Source organism: Canis lupus, chromosome 33 (assembly GCF_011100685.1).
Source record: "Canis lupus familiaris isolate Mischka breed German Shepherd chromosome 33, alternate assembly UU_Cfam_GSD_1.0, whole genome shotgun sequence".
Lineage (NCBI taxonomy): Eukaryota > Metazoa > Chordata > Mammalia > Carnivora > Canidae > Canis > Canis lupus.
Window position 1 is genome coordinate 20,402,040 of NC_049254.1, and position 20,167 is coordinate 20,422,206.

At 39.5% G+C, this 20,167-nt stretch overlaps 1 protein-coding gene across 2 annotated transcripts in view; it reads left to right on the forward strand.

The window, feature by feature from the left end:
- The window catches only part of GAP43 (growth associated protein 43), a 102,173-nt gene extending 88,313 nt beyond the window's left edge, over window positions 1-13,860 (forward strand). For both annotated transcript variants that reach the window (XM_038582901.1, XM_038582902.1), the window contains exon 3: window positions 13,157-13,860. In XM_038582901.1, the coding sequence (XP_038438829.1) occupies window positions 13,157-13,245 (89 nt within the window). In that variant the 3' untranslated portion in view covers window positions 13,246-13,860. The remainder of the gene's footprint in view (window positions 1-13,156) is intronic.
- Window positions 13,861-20,167: the final 6,307 nt, after the last annotated feature.

The window sequence follows — 20,167 nt, forward strand, 5'->3', positions numbered from 1 at the left end:
CTTGTGCCTGGAGAATCGCCATGCCCTCTGTAAGTTGCCTACTGGATGCAGGATTTACAATATATCTGGGGATGGGGGTGACCTAGTTCTTGTTCATTCAATGTGGTCAATTTTTGCTACAAAATTTGTGGAATCAAATGGAGCTAAAGCCAAAGATACGGTTATTTCATTTTGAAATCAATTAGCTGCTATTCTTTGGGCATGAAATAAAGGAGACTGTTCTGTTCTTAAGCAGAGATAATAAGCAGAGAAGTTCTGCCTTTGAAACATCACTGTTTAGCAGCCTTGATTCTTGCATCATACATCATAGAATCATTCCCTTCCAGTTTGGTCAGTTGTCATCTTCACTGTTTTAATCATTTCTGGACTCTGGCCCTTGACTTCAAAGCCTTTTTTCAAAGAATGATTTTTTTCCACTCTACAAGCAAAAAGCTTCGTTAAGTCACAGATTTTTATCTCCCTTTCTTGAACTATTTGAAAAAAAATTGGAACTGTGCACTAAGATTGATATTAGCTTGAATTAGAGGAGAGAGGAAGATGTTAACATACATTTCTTAGGCACATAGGTAAACCAAGATAGTGACAGTCTCATTTGCTTATCACAAATCTATGAGATAGATATTAATATTATTTCCACTGATGAGGAAATAGAAAAGCCAAGGAAGATCCATATTAAATACCCATATGTGAAACCCCTCAATACACTGCTTGACACTTAGTAAACATTAAGCCAATGTTAGTTCCTGTTCAGTCACTGGTAATAATAGTTGACACTTATTGAGCACTTACTGAAATATGTCTTAAATACCTTGAATAATTAACACACTTAGAACAACTTAGAACAATCTTAGAACAACAATACTACCATCAGTTACAGGTAAGGAAAATGAGACAATAAGAGGTTAAGTTGCTCACTCAAAGTCATGGTAAGTGTCAGAGATAGACTTTAAATGCAGATAGTCTGCTTCTAGAACCAACTTTCTTATTCACTACTCTGTCATCTAAAAATAGTTATGCTTTTAGTACATATCTATTTTTTACATTTGGGGTTTTTTTTATCTCAGTAGTTTGTTATAAAATTAGAAGATAGACATAAAATTAAAGTTAATTTTAAAAAAGAAAAGAAAAGGAGGATGGGATAATGCTTTCCATGGCCATGAGCCAGGATAATGTGGAGGTTCCTTTCTGTAATGCAACCTTTTGAAATTCAGACAAACCCCTGCTATTTAAACTTTACAGGTCCACAATTTTTCTGCTTGAGGCAATTCAGGTTTTATCTACATGTCACAAAGCATTCTTGGGATTTTTCTCTTTTTTCCATATATTCTTTCCTCTATAAATATTAAATGTTTATTTTGTGATAAGGATGATACTTAGAGTTGGGGTTAATATACATGAATCGATTCACTAGAAAACGTGTGTGTGTGTGTGTGTGTGTGTGTTTTCCCAGATCCTTTTCTAGGCATTTGGGATTTATTAGTGAACAAAGTAAATTAAAAAAAAAAAAAAATCTCTGCCTGAGGATCATAACAGAAGACTTGGTCTAAAGGATCATGGATGTCTTTCTTGAGAAATTAGCCTGGATGTGAAACCTAAAAACAGTGGCATAGCAAGACCGGTGGGAGTGGTCTTTCCTAAAGGAGGGAAGTGCTTTATTACTTACTTTGTTTATAATGGTCAGAGCATGGTTTTAATTAAAAGGTAGACCAACGGGGTAAAAAAAATCTCTGCCTTTGTGAAGTTTAAATTCTAGCAAATGTATCCTTTTCCTTTGAAAAGTTGTTCACAGTCAAGACTCAAAAGTATACCACAAACTGATGTATAATGCAAAGGATATAATTTCCATATAAATAAAGAGTAGGAACTGACTAATTATGCCTAGGATAGCCTTGGAGGTGTGGAAACAACATTTGAGCTGTGTCATGAAGGAAAATTAAGCAGCAAACCAGAATGATTCAAACCTTGAAGACTTCCTATGCACATTGACTGAGGTAATTGGCCCGTCTCCCAACTCCAGCACTTAATTTTTGACGAAAGGAATAAATCTGATCCCATTCTCTAAAATTTGAGCTTGAGATGGGACTCTTGTGTGGGTACTTTATTGGTGGAAATCTGTAAGGGAGTGAGAAAGAAGATGGACTAGGAGAAGAAGACAAAGATGGGGGTGCAGGAAAAAGTGAAGTCCCAGCCTGATGCCACAGAGAACTCTGAAGTACCAACTGTACCACAAACAGACTGTTTTGCCCCAAAAAACAAGGACACTAAAAGTCATTAGGGGCAACCGGGTCATCACCTTTGGTTGGGGTGATTCACAGTTCATACCTCCACTCAAGGTGCAAGAGTGGGCCATTGGCAGCCAACCCCTCTAGCAGCTGGAAGATGGCAGAGAGGATCTGAGACGGCACCAACAGTATCTGTGACAAGGAGCACAGGACATCTGGGCCTAAGTAGGGATGTAGAAATGTAGTAAAAACTTGAATGGCAAGCAAAGGGAGAGATAATATTGTGACTTAATTTTTTGCCACCTCTTTCTGCTTTGGTAGGCCATTTATAAAATCTGAAATAGGCATTCCTTATTTTTTTTTTTTACTTCATTCACTAAAAAAGTCTTGAAGTATGAATACAGATGGTCCCCGACTTACGATGATTTGGCTTACGATTTTTTGACTTTATAATGGTGTGAAAGTGATACACATTCAGTAGAAGCTGTACTTTGAAGTTTGATCTTTCCTCAGGCTAGCCGTATGTGGTACGGATCCTCTCTCGTGAAGCTGGGCGGTGGCTGAAGCTCCCAGTCAGCCAAGGGATCACAAGGGTTAACAACTGATAGACTTACCACCACTCTGCACCCATACAGCCATTCTGGTTTTCGCTTTCACTACAGCGTTCAATAAATTACATGAGATATCCAACACCTTATTAAAAAGTAGGCTTTGTGTTAGATGATTTTGCCCAGCTGTAGGCTGATGTAAGTGTTCTGAGCATGTTTTAGACAGGCAAGGCTAAATTATGGTATTTGGTAAGTTAGGTGTATCAAATGCATTTTTAATTTTTGATACTTTCTTTTTTTAAGATTTATTCATAAGAGAGAGAGAGAGAGAGCACAAGCCTGTGCGAGCCAGGGAAGGCGCAGAAGGAGAGGGAGAGAATTCTCAAGCAAATCCCCTGCTGAGCACAGAGCCCCACACAGGGCTTGATCCCAGGACCCTGAGATCATGACCTGTGCCAAAATCAAGAGCTGACCACTTAACCAACTGAGCCACCCAAGAGCCCCTGACTTAGGATACTTTCAAATTACAATGTGGGGACGCCTGGGTGGCTCAGTGGTTGAGCGTCTGCCTTTGGCTCAGGGTGTGATACGGGGGTTCAGGATCGAGTCCCGCATCCAGCTCCTTGCAGGGAGTCTGCTTCTCCCTCTGCCTATGTCTCTGTGTCTCTCATGAATAAATAAATGCAATCTTAAAAAAATAAAATTACAGGGATCCCTGGGTGGCGCAGCGGTTTGGCGCCTGCCTTTGGCCCAGGGCACGATCCTGGAGACCCGGGATCGAATCCCACATCAGGCTCCCGGTGCATGGAGTCTGCTTCTCCCTCTGCCTATGTCTCTGCCTCTCTCTCTCTCTGTGTGTGACTATCATAAATAAATAAAATTTTTTTAAAAATTTAAAAAAAAATAAAATAAAAAAATAAAATTACAATGTGGTTTTGGGGACATAGCCCCATTGTAAGTCGAAGATCTCTGATTTAAAATTAGCAGAATAGAAGAGGCATTATTATTCAGGACTCCTGATTTGAAGTTGGTTCTTGAAGACAAATATGATTGTTATTTTGATGAAAGGGAACCTCTTTCGTTTTGAAATCAGGGTCCGCAAATGTATCTTCTTGGTACAATTAAAAAGTCTTACTCCAGACACCAGCCTGCCTTCTTTTATTTTTCCAGTGAGAGTGTTTTTTTTAAAAAAATTTAATCTAGTTTCTGTATTTTTCATATTGAGTGTATTCCTTTTTTTTTTTTAAGGATTTTATTTATTTATTCATGAGAGACACAGAGAGGCAGAGACACAGGCAGAGGGAGAAGCAGGCTCCATGCAGGGAGCCCAATGTGGGACTCGATCCTGGATCCAGGATCACGCCCTGGGCTGAAGGCAGGCACTAAACCACTGAGCCACCCGGGCTGCCCTGTTTTAAAATTTTTGAATGCCTTTTGACCCTACCACTGATTTTACCTGTGGCCAGATTTTTCAGATTAATGTTATCTGCCTGCCTGGCCTCTAAGACAATGGAGTTTGTAAAGGCTGGAGACTTGCAAAGAAGCCTTTCTCCCAGCTAGGATTCTCCTCACTTGGGATACTGGGAAGTGAAAAGGGGCGATGGAGAGCTGAACTCCTATCAGATGGAATTTTGGACTATTTAAACAATAGGTAATTCCACAGAAAAGAGGAAAACCAACTCAAGTTCTAGTCTAAACTGTTTCTTACCACCACTATTAGCAAAACTCAGTATCACAGCATCACTTTTGTATCCCTAACACGGCCCTTCTCAGTGTCATGGGAGCCATCAGGGCTTGTGTCACTCCCCGTCCCCCGCTAACTAACTATACTGTTTCAGTGTCTCACTGGATCTCCAGTTCAACTGCCAGCTGGGCGGAGGGTAAGATGAAGGGGTGGAGCCCCTTGATCAATATGCTAGAGTGAAAATCCTCCCAATTTTTGTTTTCATTTTTAACCTTTAAAAGTTGAACTTAGGCATTGTGAGAACAGTAAGAAATAATGAGAATACTGTTTAATTTTATGTATTTATTCCATCTTGTCCCAAAAATGATTTAGGCCAACAACGAGAGCCACATAAATTGTCATTTCTAAAACATTTTCCTGCATGTTTCTAGTGGAGGAAGATAGAACACTAGTTTTGGATGGTTTGGCAGACATTCTGTATAGAGAATGTTTAAGAAGTTTTCAAGGCCAGTCAACTTGTACATTCTTTGACTTTGTCTTAATTTTTCCAGAACAAAAATCTTCAGGGAAGAAAGAAGGAAGGAAGGGAAGAAAGGAGGAAGGAAGGAGGGGGAAGGAGACAGAAAAATCACCAACTTTTGATCCCACTGTTAGAGATCTTAGATTCTTTCCCAGCCCAGATCTGAATAGTTATTTAATTAATAAATCACTTGTACCCTTAATTTCTGATCAGAGACTACAGGAGCATTCTAGGGGAGAAGTCCTCTTGATCATTTATATGAGAAAGAAGTTTTTTATCCCTTTGGGAAATTGTTTTGTTTTGTGTTGTTTCTCCTGGGATGACAATGTTAAACTTGATTGGTGTTTTTTACACAAATCTCATTTACAGGTCGGATTAAAGTCTCAACAATTCTACATTTTAAATTTGATAAAGTCCTTTCAAATGCCTTCTTTCAGCTTCCAAACAACGTGCAATAGGTTGGGGCGATCATTATTCATATTTTTTTGTAAATTAGGAAATTGAGGCAAACAAAGGAAAGTAACTTCTCTGAGATCATATGACTAATTGGTGGCAAAGTCAAAGTTGGAATACAAATCAGCTTGGTCCTAGGCCTAAACTTTTAAGAGAAGTAAACATGTGTGTGTGTTTCAGATATCACTGGGACACCCCCACCATACTGCCTTTGAGTTTTCTCCTCAGTTAAATTTTTGTTTGTTACTCTTCTAAATTCTCAAGTAAATAGTGTTATAAGCAATAGGATTATCCTCTCTTTCAAAGGCTCAGAAAGCAAGAGGTGGAGGCATAGGCGATATATGCACCATTCTGCTGACATCAGAATGGTATATACTGACACCGTGCTCTGAAAGGAATTTAAAATGTAAAACATAGTTTTAAAAAGGGGGTTCAAAATGTGGATCCAGGGACATCAAAAGCCATGATCCAGGGCAGCACAGGTGGCTCAGCGGTTTAGCGCCTCCTTCAGCCCAGGGCCTGGATCCAGGATCGAGTCCCACGTCGGGCTCCCTGCGTGGAGCCTGCTTCTCCCTCTGCCTGTGTCTCTGCCTCCCTCTCTCTCTGTGTCTCTCATGAATAAATAAATAAATAATCTTTAAAAAAAAAAAAAGGCTGTGATCCAGGCTCCAGATTGAAACCTGGTCTACAGCTCAAGAGGAAGACCACGTATATGACAAAGGAATGTATAGGAGTTAGCTACAGAATGGAGTTTTTTATTATTATTTTCATTTGAGCATTTGAGATGATCATGTTTAATATTCAAGAAAAGTGAAAAATAAAAAGAAAGCAAACACCCCAGCCCAGTGTGATTGGTAGAGTAATTGTGGGCATGGCCCCAGGATGATAGCAGCTTCTATTTAATCAATGTTGACAAGGCTGGGGAGAGCTGGGCAGGTCCCAAGAGATAATGTTTTACTCGGAAATCCACTCAACCTAATTTCAGTAATGTAGGGCTGTGGAGGGCCCTGGAGCAGAGCCAGTAAACAGGGCCATTAGAGCCCAGGGTAGGCGATGGCAGCTGGGAACACCGCCATCCCTCCAGCAGCACTGCAGCCCGGCTGCCCTACTGAGCACTCGAGCAGCCGCTGCTGCATATGCTGCTGGTATTTGCTCACCGACCGAACACGCAGACGTGCTATTTTCACCCTTTCGAGGAAGTGAATGAGATGCATAAAACCAAGAGCTGCTTCCAGACTCCGTTTCAATAAAGATCAGAAAGCCAGTTTGGCATACATCTTTTAAGGACCACTGATCACCCACCTGGGTCCCCTTACTCTTTTAAGGCTACCACCACACTGTTCCAAGTGCATACAGAAAGGACTTCTAGCTTTCCTGCTGTTTTCTAAAAAGATTATTTATTTATTTATTTACTTGACAGAGAAAGAGCACAAAAGGAGAGGGAGAAGCAGGCTCCCCACTGAGCAGGGACCCTGGACCCAAGGTTCAATCCCAGGAGGACCCTGAGATCATGACCTGAGCTGAAGGCAGATGCTTAACTGACTGAGCCACCCAGGCACCCCTTTCTTGCTGTTCTAAAGTGGCCTCGATCTTTCTTAGGAATGGTGATTATGTATCGAGAATGTGAAAACTACTAGGGTTTTCCATATTTTGAAACTTATGTGGCTTTATTAAAGATACTCAACTTTTCAAATCCAGGAGAAATTATGCCCTTTGGGGCTGAGTTCTTGTCTAGCTACGACCACTTGGAGTGGTCCTTCTCCAACAAACAATACACATGACAGCAATGCTGTCGTATAAATATGCTAGTGATTACTAGCACACCAGTTCCAGGAAGGTAAAGATTCTTGCTTGGTCTTTTCATTGCTCTAGCACTGCTGCTATATTTGCAATATGTTGAATGGAGTGTGGTACATATTGAGGCTCAGGACCTTTTACTGAATAAATAAATGAATGAGGAACACATTGTTTCTTCCCTTTTTTAGTGTTTTCAACTCTAGTGCCTTCAAGAACACATGACTTACTGTCTGTGATGTTAACTTTCTTCTTAAGTTAACACAGAAATGGTAAAATTCATGGAGACCCCCAAGAACATGGTCGTTTCTTTTCTTTTTTTTTTTATGATTGATTGATTGATTGATTGATTGATTCATGATAGACAGACAGAGAGAGAGAGAGAGAGAAAGAGAGAGAGGCAGAGACACAGGAGGAGGGAGAAGCAGGCTCCATGCTGGGAGCCCAATGTGGGACTCGATCCCAGGACTCCAGGATCACGCCCTGGGCCAAAGGCAGGCACTAAACTGTTGAGCCACCCAGGGATCCCCAACATGGTCATTTCTAAGAGGTCTTTGAATCTGAAAGAAGTAATGTTTTTGTCAAGGCTAAAATACCAATGCCAGAGAAGGTTACCAGATGGTAACATCATCTGTTTAAATTGACTACCTATCGTTTTTGATAATTTAAATATTTCATATATTTAATATCAATAATTATAAAAAACTACCCAATATCATTTTTTTTTTAAAGAACTTTTTTCTCCCTTTAGACCAGACTGTTAAAATGCATCATTAGTTTTTGGTTTAGGGGTACATTTTTGTTTGTTTTAGAGGACACATTCTGCTTCATAATAAACCTGGATTTAGGGCTTGATTTCCCTTGGTGAAGACTGGTTTTGGGGGAGAAGCCATTGCTAGATAGCGAATAGTAATGTCTGTCAATGAGAATAGCTTCACTGGTCACCTGAAATATATATAACCTGGGATTCCTTCAATCTTTCTTTTCCTATGATCTCTTAACCATAATGTTAGGTTTCCATGTTTAACATGAGCAGAAATGCTCTTCAGATATAACCTGCAAGAGAAATAGCATTTTCTACCCTTTCACTTGCTGGATTTCAGCAATCACATGAGCAACTCCAAGCTCTCCTTGTTCGCTAGCTCCAGGCCCATTTACTTCCACTTGTTCTGTGTCACTGAGTACTAAAAATTCCATTCAATCTTTAGCTTCCACAGCCTCTTCTTAAGCAATAACTGTCTCAGAGGGAGGTTGATCCTCTAGATGGGGAATGTGATTATTTACCCTAATTGGATCATGATAATTGGAGTGACCAGCTGGCCTCAGCCATTCATCTATCTCTGACACTCACCATGGTGATCAAAGTTTTTGCACAAAATACTAAAGATTACATATTAACTCATCTCTAGCATTTACAATTATGTAATTAGTGGCAGAGAGTGCCAAGACCAGATTTCATATTGTTCAAGACTGATCAAGATTCTTCCCTCCATTCCGAGCCGCTTTTATTAAGGCCAGTTTTTGGACTTTGTAGGCTGCAGGTGTAGGTACCTGTGGATGCCCCCACCCCCACCCCCACTCTAGTTCCCACTATGAGCCCACTCATTCTTCTTGGGCAAAGATAAGGGCAGGGGGAGCAATCTAAAATAGAAGCTGCCTTGATGTCTCCATCTTAGGTTGAAATTTACTGCTGCCATTGACAAACGTTATAGTCTTAGGTAAGTTACTTCATCTCACTGTTCCTCAGCTTTCCTAGCTGTAAAATGGGATGATTAAAGAGCTGCAATGATTCAAAAATATGACACAAGTACATGTAGAACTGCTATGAGTGAACATAAAGTAAGGGCTCAACTATGTTAGCTACAGCTAAACTCTTTATACAACGGGTCAGGAAAATCATAATTTGTGGTTCTTTCGAGGCAATGAGGTTGCTGAATAGAACAGGTAAGAAACTGTACATATACAAGTATATGGTCAATATATTTATTAACTACAAAGACTTTTCTAGAGTTGGCATTAAAGGGTGAGGGAGTAAGTTCACAATATGCAGTTCTCTCTGGCATTCAGGCTCAATGGATTTATACGTAACTCGGATTCTGTTTCCAATAACTTCTCCTTTGAGGTTAAAACCTTTCACAAACTCATATACAGTCTCCATCAAAGTGAATCTAGCCAGAGCAGGTATGTGCTCCACATCTGATTACTGTTTCCTTCATTTGCATTTAGGCTTTTTCTGGTTTTAGAAGACTCTTACTTTAGATTATTTCCTTCCTCCGTATTTTTTCTCCCTATAATTTCCTGGTGGCCTATAAAACTTTCACTGAATCCACTGACTTGACACATTTTATTTCTACTGACTAGTTATCCTTCTTCTAACACAAAGATGACTCCTTTTTTTCATTATTCAGTATCATCAGGTAAATAGAATTTTTAAAAACTCCTTTCATCTCATATAAAATATAATGTATATATAATTGATATATTCAGTTAAGAGTTTTAACTAACTGACTGACATATTTCCTTTTGTAGTCAACTAATTGAGTTTCATCAGTTTTAATTTTATGGTTTTTATTTTAAATTTTGGAGCCAATGATTTGTTTTTAATCTCAGAGGTTTTATAGGTCATTAAAAGCCTCTGGACCCTAGCTACTTATTTCTAATGCTTAACTGAAAAAAAAGTAATTTGATCTTGACTTTCTCTGGTCAAATTTGGCCAAGATTAATAGAACTTCTAGGTTTTAGTCCTGGCTAGGTCATCAGAAAACCATATGATTTAGAGAAATACCTGGACTTCTGTTTCCTCATGTATAAAGTGAGGATGTCCATTCATTCTTTTATTCAACAAATGTTTATTGTTTGAAGGCCCTTTCTGCATGAGGTTCCATGCTAGACACAGGGAAGTTCAAAGTTGGGCAAAATGGTATTGTTTTTACCCTTGAAGAGTTATATCTAGTGACTAGATGTTCTTTGAAACCCCTCTTCCTGCTAACATTCTATGATTATGGGTCTCATTGTCTGTTAAACGTATATTGTTGAAAGGCTTAAGTGAAAGCAAGAGTATTTGCTGGGTTTTTTTTTTTTTTTTTTTTCACCTTTTCTCAATATCTAGAAGAATGTCTGACACATTGCAGATGTTCCAAAACAACCTACTGGGCAAGTAAATGAACAAATAATTATATTTCAAATACTTTAAAGCTTTTAAAGGAAAGAATAGATATGTAGATATCGAAGCTGTTAAAAACAGGGAGTAAACAGCAGCACTTTCTGTCACAATAAACAAATGTGTGCAAGTTTCACCCCTTGTCCCAGGCCCAGGCAAAGGGTGACAAGAGAAAGTACAGAAATTTGGGAGGATTTAACCTGATTTCACTCCAACAGGAGATAGAAAGTGTGTCTGCTTTTTAGAATTCCTTGAATCTAATTTCCCTTTTGGAATGTTGTTCCCTTATTCCATAACCAGACAGTTCTCTTCATCTAAAATAATTCCAAATTGTTATAAATGAACCTCACTGAAATAAACCTGAAAGCTTTCTTTCAGCAGAAAATCAGCTGATTCATTAGTGCACTGAAGTTCTATCATCCATGAGGAATAGTGCTGGTACATAGAGTATTACAATGATCAGAAATGAGTTAATCTTCTGATACAAAAAATTTTCCTGGAAAATATGATTGGTATGCCGAATTCTTCAAGAGTTAATAATGGTCAACTTAGAAGGTTATAGCCTTAAAATACCTTTATGAGTAATGGTAGGCAGCCTTAGTGCAACAATTATATTTTGCAAGTAATTTATGGTCAATGACAAATCCCCAAAATAAATCAGACTTTAAAACTTTGGTCAAAAATGAGTCATTGTAGGGGCGTCTGGGTGACTCAGTCGGTTAAGCATCCGACTCTTGATTTCGGCTCAGGTCATGATCTCGAGGTCCTGGGACTGAGCCCCATGACAGGCTCCCCATTCAGTGGGAGTCTGCTTGTCACCCTCTGCCCCTCCCCGCACTTGCACTCTGTTTCTCTCTCTCTCAAATAAATAAATAAATATTTTTTTAAAAAAAGAGTCATTGTAACATTAAAATTATCCATCATAGCTGCTACTTTATTTACCAGACCAGCCTCATCAAATCTATCTTCAAGGAGATAAGCATTTTCTTCTACTGAAAGATTTGGAAGAATATTATTAGATGGTTGTTCCAAAGAAAGAATTCCAAAAATATATTTCCAATGGTGGTCTTTTTGGATGTGGATGTTGAGCTTAATCTGAATATAAACATATAGCTGAATGATTTGAAAGAGACATACATTTATATGATCTCTTCTTATGGTTTCCTAAAAGGCTCTGATTTCTCTAGTCTCAACACCTCTCAATTCTTAGAAAGGCTGCTTGTGAAGTTGATCCTTGGATGGCATCTAGCAACTTGGATTTTGAGAGGGTTCTCACCATTCCCTAACTAAGAGTCTTTACTGTGCCTAAACTCTTTTTGCAAATAATGTGGTTTATGGTAGACCTATGCTTTCCTTCTGGGAGTCTGGATTCAGTATATGCGAGGTAGAGGTTGTCCACATGACCATCCTCTGGTAAGAACTATGTATTTGTAAGCCCAGGTGAGCTTCCCTAGCGGACGACATCTCATATATATCACAATTCACTGCTGCGAACTGTGGATGTGCTGGAATTAAGCACATCCTTCCTGTATGACTCCATGGGGAAAGGACCCTTGGAAGCTTGTGTGTGGTTTCCTCCGAACTTCAGCCCATGCAACTTTTCCCTTTGCTAGTTTTGTTTTGTATCCTTTCACTGTAGTGACTTATAGCCATGAATAGGACTATATACTGAGTCTTGTGAGTCCTTCTAGCAAATTATTGAGCGTGAGGGTAGTCTGAGGGACACTCCACACGGGGAGTTAAGGTCATCAACACAGGTAATTGCAGGGCAAAGGAATTCTCTTTCTACAAGCTGGCATATTAGTAAACTGTCTGTAACATGAAATCGATTGCATGAGTCTCAGCAAACTAGGAGCAAGAGTTAGAAAATTTGCTGACTTCCTGAGGAAAAATTATCCTTTAAAAAGATGCAGTGTTCCTTGTTAAGTGAAGTACATTGCATAATGGATTATTAACATATTCAGTTGGAATGTTCTTGACTGAAAGAAACTAAAAACTACTACTATGGTTTAGTTTAGAGGTTAGCTATTTGTCTCATAATTTCAAAAAAAGTCTGAGGAAAAGATGTGCAGGAGTGACAGGTCACTCAATGACAGTTTTTTCCGCATCTTTCTGCCCCACCATCCTTAGTGTATAGTTTTTGTCTTTATGGTCACAAGATAGCTGCTCCACTACCGGATACTGTTCGATGTCTCAGGCATCAGGAATAGCATAAAGGTCAAACACCTCCTCTGGGATCCTCTCCAAGGAATTCTCTATCTAATTGGCCATCACTGTGCTACATGGACAACCCTAGCTTCAAGGGGATCTGGAAATTCAAGTATTTTACTTTCCAGCCTTTATAACACCACAAATAAGAAATGAGACAGTTGGAATGGGTGTTCAATGATCCACCAAAACTATCTGTCACAATTAGCTTGACATTGTTGGAAAAGAGATCCAAGACTGTTGTCGATTCCTTATTTGAAGAGCCCGTGTATGGATACCCTAATTACAAGGCTGAGTGATTGAAGACCATGGTAATTTCTGTTTAGTGATTCTTTCCCCTGATATCATAGCTTTGTTCCTGAGCTCATCCATATGTGTCACTGAACAGCCTTCTGGAGGTAACATCTTCTGAACTGGGAAATTGTATCACTGGGATAGCAAAAATCTCTATATATTAAATCTCTTATGAAACGGTATGAAAAGGAGAAATGCATTACATTATCATATGAACAGATGAGACAAAATACTAACCCCTCTCCCCTCTCCCCACCTTGTTTTCTTCCTCAGAAGCTGTAGATGAAACCAAACCTAAGGAAAGTGCCCGGCAGGATGAGGGTAAAGGAGAAGAACGTGAGGCGGACCAAGAACATGCCTGAACTTTAAGAAATGGCTTTCCACGTCCCCACCCTCCCCTCTCCTGAACCCTGTCTCTCCCCACCCTCTTCTCAACTCCACTCTGAAGGTTCCCCTTCCTGTCCTGCTCACATCCGTGAGTCTGTCCTCTCCTACCCACTAGCCCTCTTTCTCTCTGTGTGGCAAACATTTAAAAAAAAAAAAAAGCAGGAAAGATCCCAAGTCAAACAGTGTGGCTTAAACATTTTTTGTTTCTTGGTGTTGTTATGGCGAGTTTTTGGTAATGATGATCCAATCATTTTGGGAAATTCTTGCACTGTATCCAAGTTTTTTGATCTGGTGCGTGTGGCCCTGTGGGAGTCCACTTTCCTCTCTATCTCTCTCTGTTCCAAGTGTGTGTGCAATGTTCCGTTCATCTGAGGAGTCCAAAATATCGAGTGAATTCAAAACCATTTTTCTTTTCCTCCTTTTAATGTGATGGAATGAACAAAAAGGAAAAAAAATCAAAAACCCAGTTTGTTTTGAAAATAAATAAATAAACAAATAAATAAATAAAGCAAATGTGCCAATTAGCGTAACTTGCGGCTCTAAGGCTCCTTTTTCAATCTGAATATTAATAAATCATGAGAGTAAGCAACCTCCAGGACTCTTGTGTTTCTGTTCCACCTTCTCATTAGTTGATCTGACATATTGACGTCTGACATTTCATCTTCTTTCTGGCCTCCCAGTCTGACATCAATGACCCTGATAAAGAAAAGAAGGATGAAGTCTAAGATTCTGGTCAGGACCAATCTCTTTGGTCTTTGATTGGATTGCTGGGGACTATACTTATTTACTGGGGCACTATAACAAAGAAGCACAGTCTGGGTAGCTTACCAAACATAAATTTCTCACAGTTTTGGAGACCAGAAGTCCAAAATCAAGGTGTTGGCAGGATGGGTTCCTCTTGAGGGTGAGGAGGAAAGGATCTTTTTCAGCCTCTCTCCTCAATGTATGAATGGCCATCTTCTCCCTGTGTCTCTTCACATCACTGTGGGCATCTCTATGTCCAAATTTCCCCTTTTTGTAAGGACCTCACTCTTACTGAAATAGGCCTCACCCTAATGACCTCATCTTGACTGTATTACCTCTGTCAAGACCCTATCTCCACATAAGGTCACATATGCATCTGGCGAGGTGGGGCATAATTCAACCCATAACAGGCACTAAGACTTGCTCAAATGACCTTAGAGTATTTTCATGATCCTGGAGAAGTATCTAATGGAAGATTATTCTAGGTTTTGCTAAGCTGAATATTACAGAGACATACATAACTCTTAGAAACCTCCTGGCTTTTGTTTAAATGATTTATTTTAATCCAAGTATTGACAGGGTACATTGTATCTTTTTCAGCTTTAATAAGTTAATACTTTTATTGGATTTATCCTCCTGTGAGGCAAGTGTCAGATTCTTGATTTATATAATCATTGCTCCTGCAATGATGATACTATATAAGGGAAAATTGTACAATTAGCACATCCATCCTTTTCAAATTTCCTTCTAGATCCCATTTTCTAAGTACTCTATATCAGAAGGTAAGCAGTTCCCATGAGAAACAGCAATGTTCCTAAATCTTGAAGTGTCTGCTGCTGTTCTTTTTCCCTCTAAATTTCCTAAATCAATCCTGGAGCAATTCCTAACAAGTAATACTCTGCCCTGACCCCAAATCTTCTCATAAACCAGTATGACCATGGACTCCCGTCAGCTTCCTGTCCTCATCTACACATAGAATTTCCTAGCAAGGAAAAGAAAATTGTGTTGAAGCTTTTACAATAACGAATATCATGGAAATAAGTGATCTTGGGAGAAACAACCTACACCTTGGTAACTCTTCTCAGCTCTGCATGGAGCTAGTACCTATTTAATAATTTGAAGAAAGCTGATGTTACTTAAAGGTTGAGTCCTCACTGGATCAAGGGGTCTTTCCTCATCGCTGATACTGAGTGAAATTTTCATTGGGAGAAGAAACCACACAGAAAAAGGTCAGAAAACATTAGGTACATATCCAAACAATTTAAAGGTTTTTTTACTTCATTCTGAGTTGGTGAGATTTCCACAGAAGACTTTGGAGCAAGTACCTGGGACTCAATTATAACATGATCAGGGTCTCAACAGGTGTGCCATAAAGTACTGGAAAAGGTCATCCATGGGTTGGAGCCATATCGGTAGTATATTTTACCTTAAGGATTTTTTGGTAGGATAAATACTTTCATTTCTCTCCCAAATCTATACTTAAAAGTAACATTCCTTGTGACTTAGCAGTTCAACTGCTTTTTCAAAGTATAACTCTAAACTTCTTCCACTAGCTCCATGGTCACACTGAAAGCAATAGCATTTTAATTTATATTAATATACACTGTTTAATGGTCTTACTGGTTGTGTCAAAGTTGGGATCTTGTTTTTATAAGTTCTTGATTCCTTAATGGAATGTTTAAGGTGGGGGAAAACACATCAGAGAAGCTGATAATAACCCTAAAAGATATACCAAGGATAATTGCAGCCCTCACACTGATACAAAACAATGTGGCTCGAACTTACACATAACACACACGAAGTGAGGATTGACGCTGACTGGTATAGACCATTCAAGATAAAGAAATAAATAGATTCCAAATTCTGGTCAGAAAGCAACACAATCTGTCAATTCTAAAACATGTACATCTGGAGCACGTTAATAAAAATTAAAACTAGATTCACTTTTCTCTTTCCCCCATCTTGGAACCTGTGGAGACCTGCTGGGTATAGGACTCCTAAAATGACAAATATGTCCGGAAGTCTGTGGCACAAGACGATTTTTGCTGGCTGTAAGTGGGGTCTCTGGAACCAGAGGGAGCATGCAGCTCTTGTTAAAATTGAAGGTGTTTATGCTTGAGATGAAACTGAATTCTATCTAAGCAAGAGATGTGCTTATGTGTACAAAGAAGAGTACGGTGACTCCTGGTGGCAAAATGAACAAAACCAGAGTAATCTGGGGGAAGGTAACTTTGCTCATGGAAATAGTAGCCTGGTTCATGCCAAATTCTGAAGCACTTTTCCTGCTTGGCCACAGAATCCTTGTGATGCTATACCCCTCAGGGATTTAAACTTACTGAAAAGTAAATAAATTGGGGTATAGATTTATTTTCTTATATTTTTGTAAAAAAAAAAAAAATTAGAGCACTTGGGTGGCTCAGTCAGTTAAGCACCTGGCTCTTGATTTCAGCTCAGGCCATAATCTCAGGGTTTTGAGATCAAGTCCCATGTTGGGCTCCAGACTCCCTGGAGGTCTACTGGAGATTCTCTTCCTCTCCCTCTCACCTTCCCCCAGCTTGTGTTCTCTTTCTCTCTCTCTCTCTCTCTCTCTCTCTCAAATAAATAAATATTTTTAAAAATTTAAAACTCGGTTGATGACAAAAAAGGGTTCAACATCAATGGTATATCTTTCAAAATAGTAATAAAATCATATTCTGGACACTATTCCCTATATTCCACTGATAGCAAAACTATGGCCATGTCTATATGAAGTAGTCTAGTCATTGAGCTGTATTATTTGGGTCTAAAACATTCAGTCATGATATAATACAATCTCTATCATTCTAGTCACACTTTGCCCATTCCTTTAATCTTTTCCACTATCATCCATCCAGTGATTTAGTTCAGAAACTTGGAAGCAGGTTGATATCTCTTTTCCTCATATAATAGTTAATTATAAGCAAATTATGATATAAACTTGTGCCTGCTACAGTCTTTTAGATGCTCTAGGGGTCTTTTATAGTGATCCCTACCCATATTCTGCTCTAAAGAGATCAGGGAGGGATTATCAAACTCTCTGTCTCAACTCCTAAAGAAAAGAGCACTTTGGAGCTCTCAAAAATGCATTATTTCCAACATCAGCCAGCTCCAGAAAAATCCAGTTCTGCAGTTGGCATGGAAGCCTGAGAAATAGGAAAATCAGATTAATGATTTCCATAGAGCATTATTGAGATCACCACAAATCCCATTAACTTTTTTTTAACCTTTCCATACATTGTCTGTTGTCATGGAAACACAGCTTCTGCTAAGCTGCCTATAAAAATAATTTAATGATTGGTGACCCTTCTAGCTAAATGTTAGCTAATACGCATTAGAAATGTGGGCTTTCTTTATTTCAAAAAAGCAAAGCAAAATAAAACCTCCAAAAAAAAAAAAAAAAAATCCCTCATCTAACTTTTTTCCTAGCCGGTTAAAACTCAGGGCCGCCCATCATGTGGTTAAGGCCTGCATCCGCACCCACCATCTCTTTCAGTCACATATTTACTTCTATAAAATTGCAATTTTGTCCTGTTTTCCTGGAAAGAAATTCATAGTCATCAGGAATGAAGGCAAGATTAAAGCTATGAGACTGATGAGTTACCAAACGCGCTTGAAGAATTCTGTTAAAGTAGCAAACACATTTTGAGTGTTTATTTTCCAGCCGATTGATTACTTGATTTGGTTTTTTTTTTACAGGTATGTGTCATTGTTGGTAATTTTTTTTTGTTGTTTTTTTTTTTTCATTGTTGGTAATTATAGCATATTTAGTGTTGCAGACGGTACCTTAGTAAGTATCTTTTTGTTGAAGTGAGATGCTTCCATAGGAAGAAAAACATTTCTGGCTACCATTGTATCACATGTGATCAGACTATGAAAGCACATGGCGTTGTCAAAAGAATCTTAAGATAATTTTATTGTTTAATTACCCAAATAATGCTGTTTCTTTGTAGGGATGTAAAAAATAAAGTAAGAAGAGGAAGACAAAAATACTCCACAGTTTGCCACCCACAATTGAGCATTTTAACATTCAAGAGATAGCTTTATATGTCTGTCTGCCTGCTTACCTGCCTTCTTTCCTTTCTGTAGACCATCCACGTCTCTATTTATCTATGTCTCTCTGTACATAGAGATATGTATTTAAAATGGGCTCATATTTTGTAAACTGCTCCACACAAGACAGATATTTTCATACAGATTGCTAATTTATAGACAGAGGACTTTAAAATTCAAGGTTCCCAATGCCTTATTGACACCTGAGGTATAGGGGGAAATGTGCGATTCTATACGTATACACTTATTAGAACATTATCCTATATTTTGAACCAAGTGAGAAGGTTAATAAATCTCCAGAATCAAAGAGATGACTCTATACAAAACCTCATGTCGGTTGCCCAACCTGTCAGCACACCGTTGTCACCCCTTGTAAAGCCACCTGCTGATGGCCACGGGAATGAGGGCTGGTTGAAAAGGATTAGTGTCATCGTACAATAACGCAGGGCTGCAGACATACAAGCAGAAACCTGTCTTTTTTTTTTTAATAAATTTATTTTTTATTGGAGTTCAATTTGTCAACATACAGAATAACACCCAGTGCTCATCCCATCAAGCGCCCCCCTCAGTGCCCGTCACCCAGTCACCCCCACCCCCCCGCCCTCCTCCCCTTCCACCACCCCTAGTTCGTTTCCCAGAGTTAGGAGTCTTCATGTTCTGTCTCCCTTTCTGATATTTCCCACACATTTCTTCTCCCTTCCCTTATATTCCCTTTCACTATTATTTATATTCCCCAAATGAATGAGAACATACAATGAGAAACCTGTCTTTATTTGATATTTTGTTCAATCACAGAGATTTTTGTATTAATTTTGATTTTCCAAATATTGCATTAACATTTTTATCTCAGTTACTGATTTTATTATATATATATATATATATATATATATATATATATATATATACCTTAAAGTTCACACTTGATGCAAGCTCCTCACCCGCCCCACCCTCATCCTGGCCTTTAGGCTCCCAAAGGGAATGCTAGAATTGTTGTTGGTTTTTTTTTTTTTAAGATTTTATTTATTTATTCATCAGAGCCACAGAGGGAGAGGCAGAGACACAGGCAGAGGGAGAAGCAGGCTCCCTATGGGGAGCCCGATGTGGGACTCAATCCTGGGACTCCAGGATCATGACCTGAGCCAAAGGCAGATGCTCAACCACTGAGCCACCCAGGTGCCCCTGGAATTGTTGTTTTCTAAACAGATGTTTTCTGTGGGCTGGTGGCTGTGACTATGTGGGCTCTTAGTGATACCCAGGGACCGTAAGGCTTGAGAATGACTGGGCCCACGAGGACTTCGGAATTAAATGTCTAATATTCCTAGGAAGTTAATAGATTTACTTTAAGATGTTTCCTTGCTTTCAAGAGAAGACAGAGACGGTGAAACACGTGGAGGTAGGCAATGGGGGGTGATCCGAAGCTGGTGGGGGGCTGTGGCATAAATGAAGAATTCATGCCCTTCCTGAACACTCTGAAAATAAACTGAAAAGTAAAGAAGAATAACACTGGCCAGACCAAACCAGCAGTTCGCGATGCCTGGTGGGCTTTCAGCGCCCCCACGGCTGCGTGGGCCTGGGAAGCCTGCGGCCGTGAACCTGGACTTGGTCACTTCAAAACTGGTGTTGGCGAGGAAGCTGGTCAGCTGGGCCTCCTAGAACCTGGAGCTAGTGGTTCCCAAGCATTGTGAGAACTAAGTGCCCATTTATTAACTCACCATGAGTGCAAATTTATGTTTAAACTATAGATAAGAAGATGAATATTTCACTTTATACTTAGGGATAAAAAAGAAGGTGTCCCTTTCGTTTGGATTTTTTTAAGCACAGCAAGTAGAATTAAGCTTTTTAAAACTTTCTTTTCCATCATGTTGGTGTTTTACCACCTTCCATCGCCCTCCGTCCCCCTCTGCCTTTAGTCAGCAGAGGCAGGAAGAGCCTGGAGACGCTGGGGGGGGTGTTCTGGAAGCAAGGGGCAATGCAGAATGGCAGCCAGGAGGGGGCAGGGCCTGTGGGCACCGTGGACAGCGACAAGTCACCTCCAGCCCGAGGTGTAGGCAGCCTCGTTCTCCCACCCCCGGGTCACCAACAGTG